Raw genomic sequence first — 18,325 nt, 5'->3', positions numbered from 1 at the left:
AATTCCTTCTAGCTCCATCCATGTTGCTGCAAATTGCGTGTGTTTATCTTTTGTGAATGCTGAGTAATATTCCATGGTGTATATGTACCACATCTTCTTGATCCAGTCATCTATTTTTGGACATTTGGGTTGTTTCCAGGTTTTCTTGGACACACTTACTTTTTCTCCTCTTTTTTTCTTGTTATGTTTCAGTGTGGGTAATTTTCATTGATTTATCTTCAAGTTCACGAATTACTTTGTCATATTTGTCAAGTCTACTGGTGAGTTATCAAGAGTATTTTCATCTCTGCTGATATGTTCATTTCTTGTGTTTGCATTTGATTCTCAGTCATAATTTCCATCTCTCTGTTCAAATTACCCATTTGATTTTGTATGTTGTCCACATGTTCCATTAGGCTTTTTAACATGTTCATCTTAGTCATTTAAAATTTCTAATTTAGGGCCTCCCTGGTGGCGCATGGGTTAAAAACAGCGCTATCAAGCTACTGCCAGTCACTGCAGCACGAGTTCAATTCCCCAGCCAGCCAGGGAGCTACCCACATGGCACAGCAGACCTCTCCTGTTTTGCCGTCTGTCAGAGCAGTCAGTCCGTCTGTTCTGTTCCCCACTCTATCTCTGGTGAATCTTCTCGCGCCCCACACCTCTGGCCTGTACCCCAGTTCTTGTATGCATAAATAAATAAATCTTTGGAAAAAAATTTTCTAATTTGAAAATGTCTTGCCTGAGTCTGCTTTCCTTGATTACATTACCTTTAAAGAGTGTGTTGTTTTTTTCCCCCTAGTTTATTCATGTCTCAAGATCTTTGTGGAAAAGTAGATGATAGAAATGAAGGAAAACCTCTATTTGCATCTGAAAGTGAATGCACCTTTTATGCTACAGGAACTTTAGTTTGGAGTTTTGATTCTCTCTAGCCAGGAGTTGACTTGGTTTGTGACTTGTTGCTATGATTACCCTCCATGTACCAGAATCAAATGCTTCTAGTGTTACGTGGTTTTTGTGGTGGACACTAATTTGCCAAAAGTTTTTTCCATCCCCATCTTTAAGGCTTCCTTTTTCACCGAGTCTCAGAGAGAGAGCATCTCTCCATACTGTTGACATACAAAGCTCTTTACGTGGTTTGGCCCTTGTCTACCTGTTGGGGGTGTGGGGGGTTTCTTTGCTATTCGAGTTAAGCTTCTGTCTCGGCAGGTACAGTTCTGAACCCAAGGTACCTTGGGTTCTGACTGTGAGGCTTTTTAGACTCCTGCCCCTTCAGGCTGTGTTTCTCAGTCTAGTCTCGATTCTTGCCTCACCTCCTGGGTTGACAGTCATATTTCACTTCTTTTCTCTTGGCTGCAGTGAATTTTTGTCAGTGGCCTTCTGTATGTCTATTCCTTGCTCCCAGCAGTCTTTGACTTTGGTCCATAAGGAGATGTTGGAGAAAGACCGAGCCTGCTGCCAGGCCTCCCTGCAGTGTGTGCTAACTAACTGCTGTGCCAGGCGCGTGCTGCCAGGGAGGCTTCCTCAGGGCCTCATCTATTCCATGAGCTCACAGGAAGGCTCATGGTGAAGCAACTGCATGTGAATGCAATTCCTCTGTTATCTGAAGTCCCCAGGCTTTCTGTGGTCTCTTGCTAGTTCATATTCTGAGCTTGCCAATTTGTTAACAGATTTTGGCTGAGCTCTTCATGGTGGCGTCTGGTCTGTGTTTGCCCAGCTGAGCTCCTGCTCACCCTATTTCTCCACACAGATCCCTGCCTTTCCCACATTGGTTAGTGGCTCCAAAATCTCAGCTCTGTGATGGGTACAAGGAAAATGAGTTTTAATTTGCAGTTTGGATTTTTTGTTACAAGATTTGGAGGTATGCATTTACTAGCTTTCTTTTGGCTGGAAGCCCTGGGTGGGATTTTGACTTGCTAGGATGGAAGTCATTTTGATACATCTGCAGGATCAAAGTATACAAGGCCTCCTTGCTTGCGCAAGGGGTTAAGTACAGCACTATGAAGCAATCTGCAGCCTCAGCAGCATGAGTTTGATCCCCAGCCAGCCAGGGAGGTACCCATATGGTGCGGCAGACCTCTCCTGTCTCGCCCGCTGCTCCCCTCAGCAGTGTATTTCAGTCGATCTGCCTGTTCTGTTCCCCACTCTGTCTCTGGTGAATCTTCTCACCTCCTGCCCCATACCTCTGGCCTGCACCCCAGCTCTGTATGCATAAATAAATAAATCTTTTCTTTATAAAGAGAATCAAAGTATACAGTGTGGGGAAGCAAGTTTCCAAAACTGACCCAAACCCTCTCTTTTTCTCTATAATGTTCCAGTAATTCACCTTCATGTGTGTTTTCATGATTTGGGCCTCACCTTCTCACCTGGAATGTCCTCCATGGCTGGTAACAGCCCCAGGCCCATGGGGATGATGCCTCTTAACAAAGTACCCAGAGATGATCACAGTAGGATGTGCAGTCTGACTGGATGCCCCAGGACATCATTCCCTGTGCTCGCACTACTTAGGATACCTTGTGCATCCCACAGGGCTACCCCAGAGCCCAGCTTAATAGAAGTCTGATAAATGAATTAATGAACAAGACCTAGTGAGAACCAGTTAAGAATAATCACACACATCACATTGTGTGATAATGGTTGTTTATGGGTCTGTTTCCTCTAGAAATTTATGAGACATTGAAAATAAGAATTACCTTATTTTCCTTTGAGTCCCTATGGGGATAGTAAACTTTCAATGCACGCTATTAAATGAGCAAATAAATCAAAGCCCTTCAAGATGGGGCACCCAAAAACACTTCAAGGAGAGAAAGGAATGAGAACCTGGCCAAGGGGGCAGGGTGCTGAGTTAGGTGCCGGAGGACACCAAGCATCGATTGTTGCTCCCCCCCACCCCCCACTCTCTCCCTCTGCTGAGTCATGACCCTGGAAGGCACACAGGGCAGCATCTCTCATCAACTTCTTGGGAGTTTTCTTTGTGTATTAGGTGGAAGCGCTGACTCCCCAGCAAAACAAACAACAGATGTGCAAAGAATATTCTTAGGAATGTCAGCTTCTATGTGACTTGATATTTTTGCTGTGGTTTTCAGTTTTGCCGATGAAATACAAAAGTTCTGGTGTGTTGCTGATAATGAAATTTGTGATAGATTGCTTCTCAGCTTGCCTTAGAAAATACCCTGGTTGATATTCTACTGGACAGGCTACACATTTTCTTCCTTTGTAGAGTGCTGTATTTTGTCACAGAAACTCATAATCAGGAAGGTCAGACTATCTCATTTTCTCACATTTCTTGTTGTAGAAGTTGCTCCATCAGGACCTGGGTTCTCCCAGAAACAGGCTTACCAGTGTGGTCCTAACTTGCTCTCCTGTGAGGAAAGTGACTCACCTGAGCACAACCAAGCCAGGGAGCATCCTTGGCTGCAGGCTCTGAGGGAACTCACCTCTGCAGATGGGACAGTGTTTCCTGATTGGATATGAATTTTCTCCTTTAATTTTTTATTATATACAAAAAATGGATGCTTTCTAACATATATTTTCTGTGTGCATCATTATAAATCAACGCCTTTCTACACTACATTAAGTTTCCCATTAGAAGTCCAATTCTGTCCTTCATCATACAAATGACCTCTTTTGTACAACTTACTCACCTTCCTTCCCCCACCCCTTTTGGTGATCACTGATTTGGTCTTATGTCTAATAATTTGTTTTATTTAATTAATTCATTCAGTTTCATCATCTACTTATGAGGAGTGGTCTTGAAAAGAGCCTGGGAAATGTCCAGAAGGTTTTGTTCCCTCCCCCACACTATGACTTCTGATGCGACTACAATTTAAAAACCTACATCCTACAATTTAAAAACCGTATAAGCAGAACCTTAAATTTCTAAACAGACTCATGAGGACTCTCCTCTTGTGCAGGGCACTGTAGTTAAGGGGTGCATGGTGAATGACAATATCAAATCAGCCCAAGCCCCCCATCAGGACACCTTGCACCTCAGAGCACCTCCTTCCTTTCTTCTCCTTTCTATGGCCGCCTTCTCCTGGCACATGTATTGGTTTAGAAATGTGTACTGCCAGAGCATGCTCCTCCTGCTGGTGCTGCAAAGCTAGAAACGAAAGCCGCAAGGATTTTAAAATGCCCAGTGGACTTAACTGGTTTCAGATTCATCAAAAGTGTTGATGCTGAAACCTAAAGTTAACTGATGATTATGTATCCCCACTGCCACTATAATCATGGTAGGCCTGAATTTTTATTTATTTATCTATCTATCTATCTATTTATTTATTTATATATTGTAAAGATTTATTTATTTATACAAGAACTATACAGGTCAGAGGTGCGGGAGAGTGAGAGAATTCACCAGAGAGAGCGGGGAGCAGAACAGGCAGACAGACCGAAGACACTGCTGAGGGGAGCAGCTGGCATGACAGGAGAGGTCTGCCGCACCATGTGGGTTGCTCCCTGGCCAGCCGGGAATCAAACCCGTGCTGCAGAGGCTGCGGACAGCTTCACAGCGTGGCGCTCAACCTGCTGCGCCGTCGGGGAGGCCCTGCCTGAATTTTTAAAAAATGAAATCTGAATTTCTAAAATGGGGTCGACTTAGTAAGAATTAATAACTGTGCTTAATGCTTTCCTCCTCCCTGGGATCATCTATGCTGAAAGTCACATCCGTAGCCCTCAAAAATAATGTGAAACATGGCCCATTGGATCCTTGTTCAAGAGTGCTCTCTGCGTTGATTTTTCAGGACTCTTCCACTCTGAGAAGAGGTGACAATGACCCCTGTGTGTTTCCAGTAGGTCTGGCTAACCTCTTCCGCAGAAGCAAATTTAGAAGAGGGGAGTGAGGTGGTCAGGCACCTGAAGGAGTGTCGTCCCCAGGGCTCCCCCTGTTGGTGGGTTATGGTGGTGCAGTGATCTACCCCCAGGTGCTTCCAGGCTGAGGACCCCAGGCCAGTTCATGGTTTATCAGCTCACCAAAGCAACATGGCCAGGGGTTCCAGCCTGATTATGTTCCAGTATGCTTCCATGTAAAAAATATTGTTTACTTTGCTTCACTGAAGTAAAATGTGCAGAAAATAAGTGCTGATGGAAATCCATGGCATTTCTGTTAGATAATGAGACTGTAAACTCCAAATTTTTGTTTTTCTCTTTTTGTTCTTAACTTACAGCTTTTTAAATAACTAATTGTAACTGCTTGTTTGTAGTCACACAAGCAATGCACAAAAAATAATAGAGGCGGACGACAGAGAAGAAGCAAGAGGAATCTCCTTTGTCACCCGCTCTCCCCGTCCTTAGGGAACCCCCATGGCACGTGGCTGCAGTTGCTCCAGCTTTTCTGTGCATTCATGATGTGCAAAGTGTTTCCAAGGTGTTAAGGGGGCATTCTCTGGCAGTATACATTCCTAAAGCAATACATGTGCAGGGAGAAGGCGGCCATAGGAAGAAGGAGAAGAAAGGAAGGAGGTACTCTGAGGCGCAAGGTGTCCTAATGGGGGGGCTTGGGCTGATTTGATATTGTCATTCACCATGCACCCCTTAACTACAGTGCCCTGCCTACTGCTATCATTCCCTGTTGCCCTGGAGTGTCCCCTGAGCACAGGACTTAGTACAATCAGCATTGAGGTGACTCCTTGAAGGGGGCTGTGTCTGCACAGGACCTGCTGTGCCCAGGTGGTGCCAGCAGCAGTGTTGGTCCATCAGGCATGTGGAAGAGAGACAGGGGCACAGAGAATGAGGCTTTCTTGGAAGAGTGAAAAGGCTTGTATGGTGGGGAGAAGGGGTCTTCAGGGGGTGGCACACTCAGAGGGACCACCTTGTGAGATGTGCATGTGTATACACACAACATACACACACACACACACACACTTTTTCCTACAGGTTCTGTTTCTGTGGAGTGCTCTAATACTCTCGAGTAACTGAGAAACATAACTGGCCCATATGCACTTCAGTGCCTGAGTCTCTGGCCAGGAAAGCTGTTTGTTCAAAGACCAGAGAAGTGAAAACTGGATAAGAAAACGGGCCTCCCTGGTGGCACAGGCAGTTGAGCGCAGCGTTGCGAAGCTGTCTGCAGCCTCTGCAGCGCGGGTTCGATCCTGGCCGGCCGGGGAGAAACTCACATGGCGCGGCAGACCTCTCCTGTCTCGCCTGCTGCTCCCCTCAGCAGTGTGTTTCGTCGGTCTGCCTGTTCTGTTCCCTGCTCTGTCTTTGGTGGGTCCTCTCACCCTCCCACGCATCTGGCCTGTACCCAGGTTCTTATATAAATAAATAAATCTTAAAAAAAAAACTGAAAAGAAAACTCTGAAACTGCCTGCTGTGAATGAGCTTCAGACCTGGAGGCCAGAGTTGTCATGTCTACTCTGGCTCAGAGGTTGCACCTCAAATACCAACCTTAGGATTTGTGATAGAGTGCGGACCCTCCTTGCAGCAGGGGGCAGCACAGTGAAGTCTCATCCTACGTGCACCTGGGCACTGGCTGGGGCGCAGTCCGGGCGTGCAAGGAGACATGCCTGTTATCTGGAGATGGACCCACGCCAGCAGTCTTGAGCAAATTTCAGGGGTCCAGTGAGAGTCTACAAGCTTGTCGATTTGGAAACACGCTCTGGGTGCGCTTTGCTCAGGAAAAAGATGATAAAAAAGGAAATAAACAGCAGCAATGAAACAAATATTACTGAAGAACATAGACTTGTGTGTTAAAAAAAAAAATACAGCATCACAAGAACTGGTTTTGGAATATGCATCCAAATATGCTCACTATGTCCCAGATAGAATTAACTGAATGATCTTATGTTATGACACAGCCTGTCAGTATTTTTAATAACAAAGTTAAAGAAAGATAACATTTCCACTAGAATCCCAGAACCTTATACATACAAGTAGAAATGACAAAGTTTTGATAGGATGTGGTTATGATCCTAGATTCCTAATTTCAAGTGCAATCAAGTTCCACCCATCTACTAATGTTTCAGAACCTTCCATGCCTTTGTTCCTAACCAGCTATGTGACCTGGATAACCTTTCTGGTCTTAGTTATGTTATCTTTAAAGATGGGAGAATGATACTATTAATCTCATAGGAGCTCATGAGGATTAACTGAGCTGATACGTGTAGACCTGCCTGCTTGCTGGTTACCACTCACAGATGACATCTGCTCTTATTATAACTGACAGGTTGTCTTCCTCCTCCTCCTCCTCAACATATCGAGTGAGTAAGGATTCAGAAAAAAACACCACCGCTATCATTTCCTGACAGTGATTACTTCAATATATTTTCTAGAATTAAGCACTTAAGCTATGTGCTTTGTGGTGAGAAAATGGTTTATCACAAACACTAAGCTCAATTAAAAACATACTTATCGAAATAAGATTCTTTTTTTTTTTTTTAAATATTAAATTTTATTTTTATATTCCCCCATACAATTGCAAACGCCCCATTCTGACCCCAATCCTTCCCCTCCCGCCCCCCAGCCCCCAAAAAGTGTCTCTGGTTCATAGTTTTTTGTTGATTTTGATTTTCACTTTCTATATTCATTTTCCTGGTCCCTTATTTAAGTTTTCTAGATTCCTGCTATGAGTGAGACCATCCGGTATTTTTCTTTTTCTTTTTGGCTTTCGAAATAAGATTCTTAATGTTGTAAACAAGCTATTCAATCAAACTAAATTCGATAGCCAGAATGTATCTAAACAGAAGCTACATATTGCAAATAATAGGAATTTCACAAACGTAACCCAAATCTCCAATCTTGTATTGAATTAATGAAGACCACAAAATGTGTTGATGGATTATGGATTATGGAAAAATTGGGAGTCCCTGTTTTCTTTGTCTTGCATAGGAGAAGCTATGGATTCATTTCTTTATCTTTCGTAATTGAAGTACATAGATTTTTAAATATTTGTATTGTACTTTTAAGTACATAGACTTTATGTATTTGTAATTGTGTTATTTTTATTGAGGTAAATAGGTTTATATTACTGTCTTAAGCACCTAAAAGTAACTGTCATAGAATTAAGTTTTTAAATCACTGGATTGATAAAAACAACAGAACTTAGATAGCTAAAACTATTAGTAAATAGGAGAAAACAAAGGAAACATCTAAAAATGCAAAGCAGAAATCAAGATTACATAAGGAAGCCAAATGTAGCTATATAAAGTGAAGAATCAACAATAGGATTATAAATCAATTTCTAACTGGATTCTACTTTAAAGGCAGAGTTCAGAGTAATACAGACAGGTTAAAAATTAAAAATAAATCTAGTTAATTGAAAAGATAATAAAGAGAGAAACAAACACATATACATGTTATATAGAAAAGTCATGTTAAAAAATTCAGGGAGATGGAGACAATATAATTATTTTTAATTGCTGAAAATATAACATCAAATATATAAAGAAAACCAATCAGGAATGAAAGGAGAAATTAACATAAACTTTATTGGTAATGGAAGACTTTTACATCACACCATTCATTTCTGAGAGCCGAATCATTAGCTATATAGTCCTCTTCATTTTCTATGGAGAATTTGATTTTTTTCAAGAGTCCACAAAACAGTTGCAAAAATTCATCATATGGGAAACCATGAAGGTAATCTCAATGTTTTAATAACTGTATTTTCAAACCATGGGCTCTGGCCACAATAATTATTTGCAAATTAAAAATAAGAGGAAAAAATGATTCACTTTAGAAAAAACAAATTGAAGCAGTAATAAAGAGTAGAAGTAGTAGTAGTTATAGTATTAATAGAATTTGTTGGTGGTGTTAGTGGTAACAAAAAAAAATGATAATGCATCCCATTTCAAAAGCATTTACAAAGTAGTAGAACTTTTAATTGGTGCTTTATGCACTTTATTTTTAATTTCTTTGCAGGAAGGATTATCTGACAGGGAGGTTAAGCTCAGGGAGGTTGCTGCTTATATGTAGCAAACTCACTTTACTCTGTCTTTTCTCTGTCTCACTGCTGCCCTCGGGGTTTACCAACAGCTTACTCAGCTCCAAAGAAGAGAGCAACACTGCCAATTTCAAGGCAGCCCTTGTTGCCAAATTTGGGGGTAAAACCCTACTTATTTTAATTGTTTTTAAATTGGGTGAAAATATTACACGAACAAATAATAATATTACATGAACAAATAACACAGACCCAAACTTACTGAACTAAAAGAGTAAAAATGATAGAATTGGTAAACCAAGAGGTGATTTTTTTTTGGGTTGGGGAGAGGTAAACATTGATATTACAGATAAAGATTTTGCATCCACCAAGAAAGAGATTATATAAAAATTAAATTAATTATATACTTAAAAAGAGAATATAGTAGCAAAAATAGAGATTAAATTTGTATATATTAGGATGGGTGGGGGAAGGAAGCTCTCAGGGGTGCATGTTCTGTGGCAAGTGGGGCAAGTGTGTGCACCTCCTGGGGCTGAGAAGCAGAAGTTGTTCTACCTGGAAACCTGTATTATTTTTCTGGACAGGTAGCAGTGAAATGGCTTTTTCTTTAGCAGCCATAGTCATGGTGAGGTAGAGTACCTTGTGGAAAGAAAACACAAACAAGAAGAATGGTTTCAGTAGACTTCATTAGCAAAAGTGTCTTTTTGAGAAGCAAGTGTCTATCAGTGCCTCCCGCTGGAAGTATGTGTGGCAGGGTCAGGGGGACCTCACTTCCCAGCACTTGGGGAGCTGGTTTCTGGGAGTGCTGTGCGCCTCCACAGGCTGGTTTTTAACCTTAAAGTGAATGCTTCTAATGTTGTCTGCGCATCCATCTGACATCTTGCATCTTGATGTGTGCTTTGATATTCAAGTGATTTTTGTCTTGTGTAACAGAACGTGATGTTTGGAACCAGAATGGAGTGAAAATAATCCCAGAGGGAGATGAAAGCATAAGGCGAAGCTGGATGTTGAGCAGATCTGCTTCTCCTAAGCCTTTTGGTGGGGGTATTGCTTTTCTGAGAGGCTTGGGGAGCAGTGCAAGTGGATCTTCGGGGAAGTGGACCAGCTCCCAGTAAACATGGCACATAAATGTTGTGTAGTCGCAGTCCTGCTGGCAGGGACAGGACATCATTGCTGGCCTCACTTCACATAAATCTCCTTCCAGCAGATGGCTGGCTGGGCAGTGAGTGAAACTTTGCAACACCCACCAAGCTTGCTGCACACCCACAGGAAAAAGCAGTGAGGACATGCCCCAAGAAGCAGCACGCCAGCCTTGGTCTATGCATCAGAAAGAGCTTTGTCACTTGCCCTAAATTAACCTGAACATTAAAGGATGCTCTGTGTGTGTGTGTGTGTGTGTGTGTGTGTATGTGTGCACGAGCGCGCATATGCTCATATGCATTCATTCACAACTTCCAAAATGTCTTAGGAAAAGGTCCCTCTGATGAGCTTCCTCGCCCAGGGAGATGCTTTTGGATGATGGTGGCACCTGCTGGCCCGTCTCAATAGGCTCTCTCTACAAAGACTCCATCCAGGGGTTCCCCTCTGAACGCTCTGAGAGGCATCTTCCATATCAGCTCACTGCACTAATCCTGCCTTTTCAAATGCTTTCAGCTGCCAATTGGAGGTCTCCTAGAGCAGATAGTATAACAGCCCCCAGCCGCTGTGGCTCTTGGACCTTGAGATGTGGCAAGCCCCATAAGGATGTTCTGGTAATAGAAAATCCAGGGCCTCCCCTGGTGGTGTAGGCAGTTGAGCGCAGTGCTGTGAAGCTATCTGCAGCCTCTGCAGTATGGGTTCCATCCGGGCCGGCCAACGAGATACCCACATGGCGCAGCAGACCTCTCATGTCTCACCAGCTGCTCCCCTCAGCAGTGTATTTCAGTCAGTCTGCCTGGTCTGTTCCCCACTCTGTCTCTGGTGGATCCTCTCACCCTCCTGCGTATCTGGCCTGTACCCGGTTCTTATATGCATAAATAAATAAATCTTAAAAAAAAAAAGAAATCCACCATGGGCTTTGCACATTTAATATAGAAAAGAATGCACATTTCTATGTTGATTATATGTTAAAATAAGATTTTGGATATAGAAGGTTGAACAGAATGTATTATTACCATTCATCTCACCTGTTCCTTTTAGTTTTGTTAATTTGTAGTACTAGCAAACTGGAAAGTACACAGTGGCTTCTGTTGTATTTCTTATTGGCAAGGTGGTCCAGGACTTGCTTGCAATTTGGGTGGAGCTGATAGGAAACTGGTAGGCAGCTCCCTCACCTTCCCAAGACTGGATGTTGGGAATGGCAAATGTTTTCTATAAAAAGTCAGATATTAAATCTTTTAGGTCTTGCTGACCACGAGATCTCAACTATTCAATTCTACTGTGCTTTGGTAGCTCTAGAGTAACTGTAGATGATAAGTAAATGAGTGTGAATGGTTGCATTCCAATAAAACTTTATTTACAAAAACAGGCGGTGGGCCAGATTGGCCTAAATGAATTCTCTTTGGGAAAGTGCATTTTCCATTTATGTGTGCATCTTTATGGGTTAAGGGATCTTTTAGGAATTTTTATGTTATATGAAAATATCTTTGTATTATTCTTTGTTAGCATAGTGTAACTCAACTAGCAAATAATGAAGGTTAAATAGAAAATACTATAACTGGCATTTAATGTCTCGTTCTGTCTTGTCTCTGTCTCTCTTTTCTTTATGTTAGGACTTATATCTGCTATTTTATTTATTATTATTTTTTGATTGCCTCTGTTTTTTTTTTAAGATTTATATATTTTTGCATACAAGAGCTGGGGTACAGGCCAGATATGCGGGACATGAGAGGATTCACCAGAGACAGAGTGGGGAACAAAACAGGCAGACTGAAATACGCCACTGAAGGGATCAGCAGGCGAGGCAGGAGAGGTCTGCTGCGCCATGTGGGTTACTCCCTGGCCGGCTGGGGATCGAACTCTTGCTGCAGTGGCTGGCAGTAGCTTGATAGCACTGTCTTTAACCCCTGCGCCACCAAGGGGGGCCCCAGATTTTTTAGCTTTTCTTCATCTGAGAATGCACTGAATTCCCTTTTATTCCCAAAGGATATTTAAAAATTTTTATTGAAGTAACATTACATTGCAAAATACAACAATGAGTCTGGATGTCTCCACACTAGCCAGTCTCCAGTCCCCACAACCCATTTCTCTTTGTGTTTCAGGTTGGGCTTCCCAGTGATGATCGTGTCCTGCATGGTTGGCACCTGCTATCTGCTTGTCACTCATGTCGTGATGGGATGGAACTGACAGATGTGCATTGTTGAAAGACCAAGGGTAACTTGATTCATCACCAACACCAGGAGATCACTGCCCAGGACCACTCTTGGTAGAAGAAAAGGTGCTTACTAGAGCTCTGGAGTGGACTTTTGACGCTCACACCCGTATGCAGGTGAATGCTGGCAAATCATGGGAAATGCAAGAAAAATTTACCAAGATCCCCCTGCAGCAGGACATGTATATTTCAAAACTCGTCTCGCTGTGTTCTGTAGGAAAAGATACAAATGCAATAGTCCACCCCAAATGGCTTGTGCTGTTTAACTGTCATATCTCCTGAGGTTATATACGTAGAGTTTTTCTTTATGGAATCATTTTTCATCAAATTGTTACCCTCTGAATATATACTCTTCCTGGGAAAAGGTCTACAGCTTGTAAGGAAACATTTTATGTTTAAAAAAAAATTAAACTCTCCCTTGACAAAAAGGTTTTGAATTTAAGTTTCCTAGTTTCTTTCATTATGTAAAATGGAATTTTATTCTCTATGCTGTCCTCTGTTGTTTTTAAGTCATCAATTAAAAATCTGGAGATCTGACTCACAGAAGTCTGGCATAATATTTGACATATTTCACAGCTGGAAGAATAATGTTTCGTTTGAAGGTGGCATGTGTCATTTCTGACAAAACCGTCACCACAGTCAGCTTCTGCACACTGGCGGGTCTGGAGTCGTGGCGATCAGCCGCCGTGTAGCGCGGGGTATGTGAGGCTGGAGAGCTGGGGCAGGAGGGGGTGACCGTTCTGCTGAGTCTCATCTTCTCTGCTTCTTTACTACCCAGCTGAGCCCCCAAACTCAGGCTTTCTTTAGTTTTTCATTTACTGTTTGTGAAACCTTGAGGTGAAGATGTTTACTGGGGATTCTACTCAGAAGTGATAGTTGCATAAAGTGTCTGCTTTTAAAAGGTAGAAGATTCCCCAGGACACTAAGAACAGGAAAGCAGCAGACCTTTGCACCCCATTTCTGTCCCTGGCACCCTGGCCTAGGCATGCCCTTCCTACAGTTTAGAATCTGTTTGTATAATGGCGCCCACTTCCTTCTTGAAAGGTCGAGAGAGAGTTTATGAGAACATTTCCTTTGGATTCACAGACCAGATTTGAATTTTTTGATAGCAAAGGGGACATAAGCCCCATCTTTATTCCAAACTCTGATCTTGGGGAACATCCCAGAAACCTCTTGTGCACCTAACTCAATGCTCCTTCCTAGCTGCTTCTACTCTGTGTCCTTGTTGGTTTGACTTACGGAATCCAGGATGCCCCTAGTTCCTTCCACTGAAATAGTTAGTTTTCTCTCCTCTCCACGTGTTTACATGCCTGGGGGTGGCTTCCTTGTGTCCATGTCTCACACCTGTCCGTGTCTCACACCTGTCCCCTGCTCTCCTCCTGGATGCCTCGTCTCTCCACCTCATTCGTAAAAGCCTTTGGCTCCTGCCAGCTGCCTTCCTCTCCCTTCCAAACTGCTCAGCATCCCGCAGATTTGATATTCAGGCCTCATTTTGCCCCAAACTTGGGCCTGAGTAACTGCCCCTCGAATTCTTCCTCCCAACACTGCAGGCCTCTCCGCCGCAGCCTCCACCGCCGCCGTGCATTCTCTGTCCCCTCGCCTTCTGCTGCTTTCCCACGCCTGTTCTGCCCTGTTTTCTATTTCTGCTCTTAAATTCCCAACTTGATCAACGAAGTGACACTGCTCTGCCTTTTCTGGCTCTCTGTCTCTAGGCACCTGAACATCAACCTGGATGGCTGGTTTTACTTTAAAACAAAGATCACAGGCATCAAACGGTGCTGGAGGCTGCCAGGCTGGCTCATTATGTTTCCCTAGCAGGAGCGTCAGAGTCCTGGCTGGAAAGACACAGCTGCTCAAATTGGGTGATTTGGAGGAAATGGGACCAGGGTGGTGCAATCCCGAGGACTTGTCAGAGGGTGAGGGAAGACAATAGTCACTGGGGCCTGTGTGGGAAGCGACCCCAACCGAGGGCTGTAGCCGGTGTGAGCCACCTTCATCTCGATCCCGTGCTCTTTCTTCTTCGTCATGTCCATTGTCCTTCCTATTGGCTGAAGCCAGGGGGTGAGAGGAAGTGTCCTCGTCGCTGTCCACATTAGTCAGCTCCCATGGACACGGAGCAAGGTGAGCAGGACGCAGAGTGCATCTGGAGGGACAGATGGAAGGTGCTCAGCTCCCTCGCCACGTTCGCTCCTCAGCAGATGGGAAGTTCCTCTCTGCAATACAGATGTTGGAAGTACATCAGCTTTCCTATCATCAGAAGGTCGTGTGCATATCTCCTCATATTGTCTCCGGGATTTGTGGGTGAATGAGCCAATGTTCATTGAGTCCCGTACCACAAGGATGGGAAAAGACCACATGGAAGGAGCAAATGGTGGTTTGACCACCCAGTTAGCCTCGTAAGTGTTTGGACACCTCATGTATTGACCCTGGGGTCCCAGCACTGTGAGACCTCACAGTCCACCACCAAAATCAAGATGAGGAGTCAATTGCCATCTGCTGCAATGGCCCCCATGCTCCCTGAGCTTGCATTAGTAACTGTGAGTGGCTTTTGATGGGACTTTTCCCCAAATGAGCTCCCCACACCAGGCACGGCCATGGCCACCACAGGTGTCTGAGCCTCCACCTCCTGCAATTTAAGTGCCTTCCACCCCTGCTTGTGCCCAGTCTCCTAACAGCCATGTCACAGAGGGCCAGTCTGCTCTTCCTACTCTGCAGTCAGCCTGTGAGAGGGGTCTTGCGGAGCATGGGCACAAAACCAAGAAACTACAAAAGGCTCAGTGACAAGGAGATAGCATTTGCAGGTGGCAGGGGTGTCCTGGGTAAGACACAGACTGGTGTCGGTGGCCTGTGGCTGCTACAAGCCCACCATACCTGCAGGGAGAAACGCCCACCCAATCTCTCCCTCTCCCAACAACTACTACTGGCAACCCTCAGGAAGTCATCCCAGAGCAAAGGAACATGAGCTGGCTCTCCTCCCTCTATCCCTCAGGCGCAATCCCTCCTGTCTCCACTCTGCTCCTGGCCTGGAGTGCAGACAGGACAGCACAGGTATTTTGCCACAGCCTTTAATTCTGATTAGGTCCATTAACACTTATTTAAAGACTGCCTTTGGGGCCTCTCTGGTGGTGCAAGGGGTTAAGATGCAGCACTATGAAACTATCTGCAGCCACTGCAGCACGAGTTTGAACCCTGGCCAGGGAGCTACCCACATGGCACAGCAGACCTCTCCTGTCTCGCCCACTGCTCCCCTCAGCAGTGTATTTCGGTCAATCTGCCTGTTCTGTTCCCTATTCTGTCTCTGGTGAATGCTCTCACCGCTCCCCCCCGCCTTACCTCTGGTCTGTACCCAGTTCTTGTATGCGTAAATACATCTTTAAAAAAAAATAAAGACTACCTTCTCCCTCCCTGATGGTCCCTTTCTCTTTGGTACAAACTGTCTCAAATGTGCAGGCTGAGATGGAGAGAGGACTAGATAACCCACATCTTCATCATTGCTTTTATTTTTCTGTCCTGTTGCACTGGCTTTTCTTTCATCTTAAGAGGAACTGAAGAAAAAAAAATGAAACACAAACACACACAGATATTGCTACATGGAAGGGCTTAAGTGGCTGCAGGGGACTAGCGTTTCCCTGACTTTTAATCTTTCTTGCGCTGTTTTGTGGATCCTGCCATGCAGGGATCAGTGAAAACGTTCATGAGAGGAAATGGATTTTATGGAAGCATCTGTGGAAAGGGAAGCAGCTGGTGAAAGATCAAAGCAGAGACGTGGCCCGTGGAAAGTGAAAGGCTGTGTACACAGTGGGCTGGCTGGAGAGAGAGAAACTGGGGGTCTCGAATGAGCTGGGGTTGCTGGTGGGGCAAAGAGACACATTGAAAGCAAAAGAATTCAGCCTCTTTCTCTGCTATAGTCAATGGAATTCACTTATCAGGCACTGCCAGGATATAATCTGCAGCTGAAGAACAAAGGTTTTGGATTGAGATCTGGCTGTGTGGTGATGGGACTCCCGGCCTTCACCAGATGGACAGCAAGACTTTTTTTTTTTTAAATATTTTGTTTTATGTAATTCTTACATCATTTTTCATTTTTGCACAATGTATGCATTTTCATTTTGGTTATATTCCCCATACAATTGCACCCCCCCCTTATTTTGACCCTAGTCCTTCCTCTCTCCACCCCTCCCCACCCCCCCCCATAGTGTGTCTCTGGTTTATAGTTGCTTGTTGATTTTGATTTTTACTTTATATTAATTAGTCTTTTTCCTGGTCCCTTATTTAGGTTTTCTAAATTCCTGCTATGAGTGAGACCATCCGGTATTTTTCTTTTTCTTTCTGACTTATTTCGCTGAGCATGATCCCTTCCAGCACCATCCATGTTGCTGCAAATGGCATGTGTTTATCTTTTTTGAATGCTGAGTAATATTCCATGGTATATATGTACCACATCTTCTTGATCCAGTCATCTATTTTTGGGCATTTGTGTTGTTTCCATAGCTTAGCTATTGTAAATAGTGCTGCTATAAACATAGGGGTGCAGGTGTCCTTTGGAATTAATGTTTCTGTGGACAGCAGGACTTTAGTTGCCAAACTCAGCAACTCATGGGCCCCAGACCACTGCAGCACGTGTAACCTGGCATACAGGCAGGTGACCATTGGTGACAGGTGCAGACTTGTGTCTGGACCCTCTGCTTCTGCTCTGGAATAAGCACCATGGGAAGACAGAGGAGACAGAAGTTGATACTCTGCCAGAAGCTCTCAGGAGACTCTCAGCCCTGGTGTTCAGGAAAAAAGGAACAAAGACAGTTGATAAGCACATCATTTAGTCAGGTGATAGCTGATTTCCTCACAGGAGCTGGAGGTTGACTAGAATTGTTACTGGAGGGTTCATTCCTGGTCTGGGAACCAAAACAGATACTGGGCAAAACTATTGGGTGCCCAGGAATTCCAAACTGTTAAGAGAAAAAAAAAAAAACCTTGTTGCCTATTCGAAAGGTTCATGTCACCCGTGTGCATCAAAGCAAGGTGATCAGACTCTAGTGTGCTCAAAGATTTTTGATAGAGAGAGAAGTGTAGGGGAGGGAAGGATTTCAAAATATAGACTCCTGATCAAACACCAAAAGCACCCATCTCCTTGTGGACAAATGCCCATCCAAACAGGCAGGGCTCAGAGCTGAGCTGCCAGGAGAATGAGTCCAAGACACCTACAAGCAGGAAGGCCAGACAGGACCCAAAGAACTGGGAGAGAAAGAGAGACTGAAGTTCAAAATGTACCATCCAAGTTGAATAATCACAAGATCAAGATGGTGGTCACCAAAGTCTCTAAAGACCCAGCTCATCCTGCTTGCCAAAACACTCAAGCCAGAAAGGCAGCGGGCATGCACGTGTTCAGTGCAAATTGTTGTTTAAGCCCCAAATGGTTGCTCAGCACCACCCCTATTTCTCACCAGTGCCCAATTCAGGAAGTCTGGTTCATGGCATCCTGGGAGTTGTAGTCAGATTCCAGAGGCACCGAGATGAGGTGGGAGTGAATGTGTGCAGCCATGCCAGTCTGCTCTTAGGGAACAAAGCTGGTCCCGCCCCTTTCTTGGAAACATGGCAGAATGTCTTTTATTCTGTGCTACAACCAGCAGTACATCCTTACCTGGCATGCAGCTCTTGGCCAGTGCAGTCTGAATGTGTGGGCCCTGTCACATAGGTCAGCCATGAGCAGTGCTGGCACTCCCTTCCAGGCCTGAGCAGGGAGAAACAGAACTGAGAGGTGGCATAAGTAATCCTTTCAGCACGTCTGCCTCGATGACATCTTACACTGTGGGTGAATTAAAACAGCCTTTCTAACTCGGAGCCTAACCTGACATTCAGCCCCACAAAGTGTGTATGGGAAACAGGAGACAACCTCCCTCCCCCACAGCAACTTCCATGCAATAGTCCATGTTTCATCATTATTTTCCCAACTTAGTCCCTCCTTGAGGCCAGGACCACACGCTGTCACTCTCTTTCATCCAAACAGACTCATCAGAAGGTCTTGCAGGTGCACAAACTGCCCTAAAAATGTTTGTGGTTCAATACATCCTCCTGGAGTCTATTATCTACAGAAGGAGCTGCCTGAAAGAATTCCATTAGTGACA

At 44.2% G+C, this 18,325-nt stretch overlaps 1 protein-coding gene across 2 annotated transcripts in view; it reads left to right on the top strand.

Moving 5' to 3' along the window:
• The window catches only part of OCA2 (OCA2 melanosomal transmembrane protein), a 180,628-nt gene extending 168,008 nt beyond the window's left edge, over positions 1 to 12,620 (top strand). For both annotated transcript variants that reach the window (XM_037510125.2, XM_037510124.2), the window contains exon 24: positions 12,094 to 12,620. In XM_037510125.2, coding sequence (XP_037366022.1) covers positions 12,094 to 12,178 — 85 coding nt within the window. In that variant the 3' untranslated portion in view covers positions 12,179 to 12,620. The remainder of the gene's footprint in view (positions 1 to 12,093) is intronic.
• The last annotated feature ends 5,705 nt before the right edge of the window (positions 12,621 to 18,325 follow it).

This window comes from Talpa occidentalis, unplaced genomic scaffold (genome assembly GCF_014898055.3).
Source record: "Talpa occidentalis isolate TD23 unplaced genomic scaffold, MPIMG_talOcc4v2.1 talOcc4.14, whole genome shotgun sequence".
Taxonomy (NCBI): Eukaryota; Metazoa; Chordata; class Mammalia; order Eulipotyphla; family Talpidae; genus Talpa; species Talpa occidentalis.
This window is presented reverse-complemented; position numbering and strand designations above follow the sequence as displayed.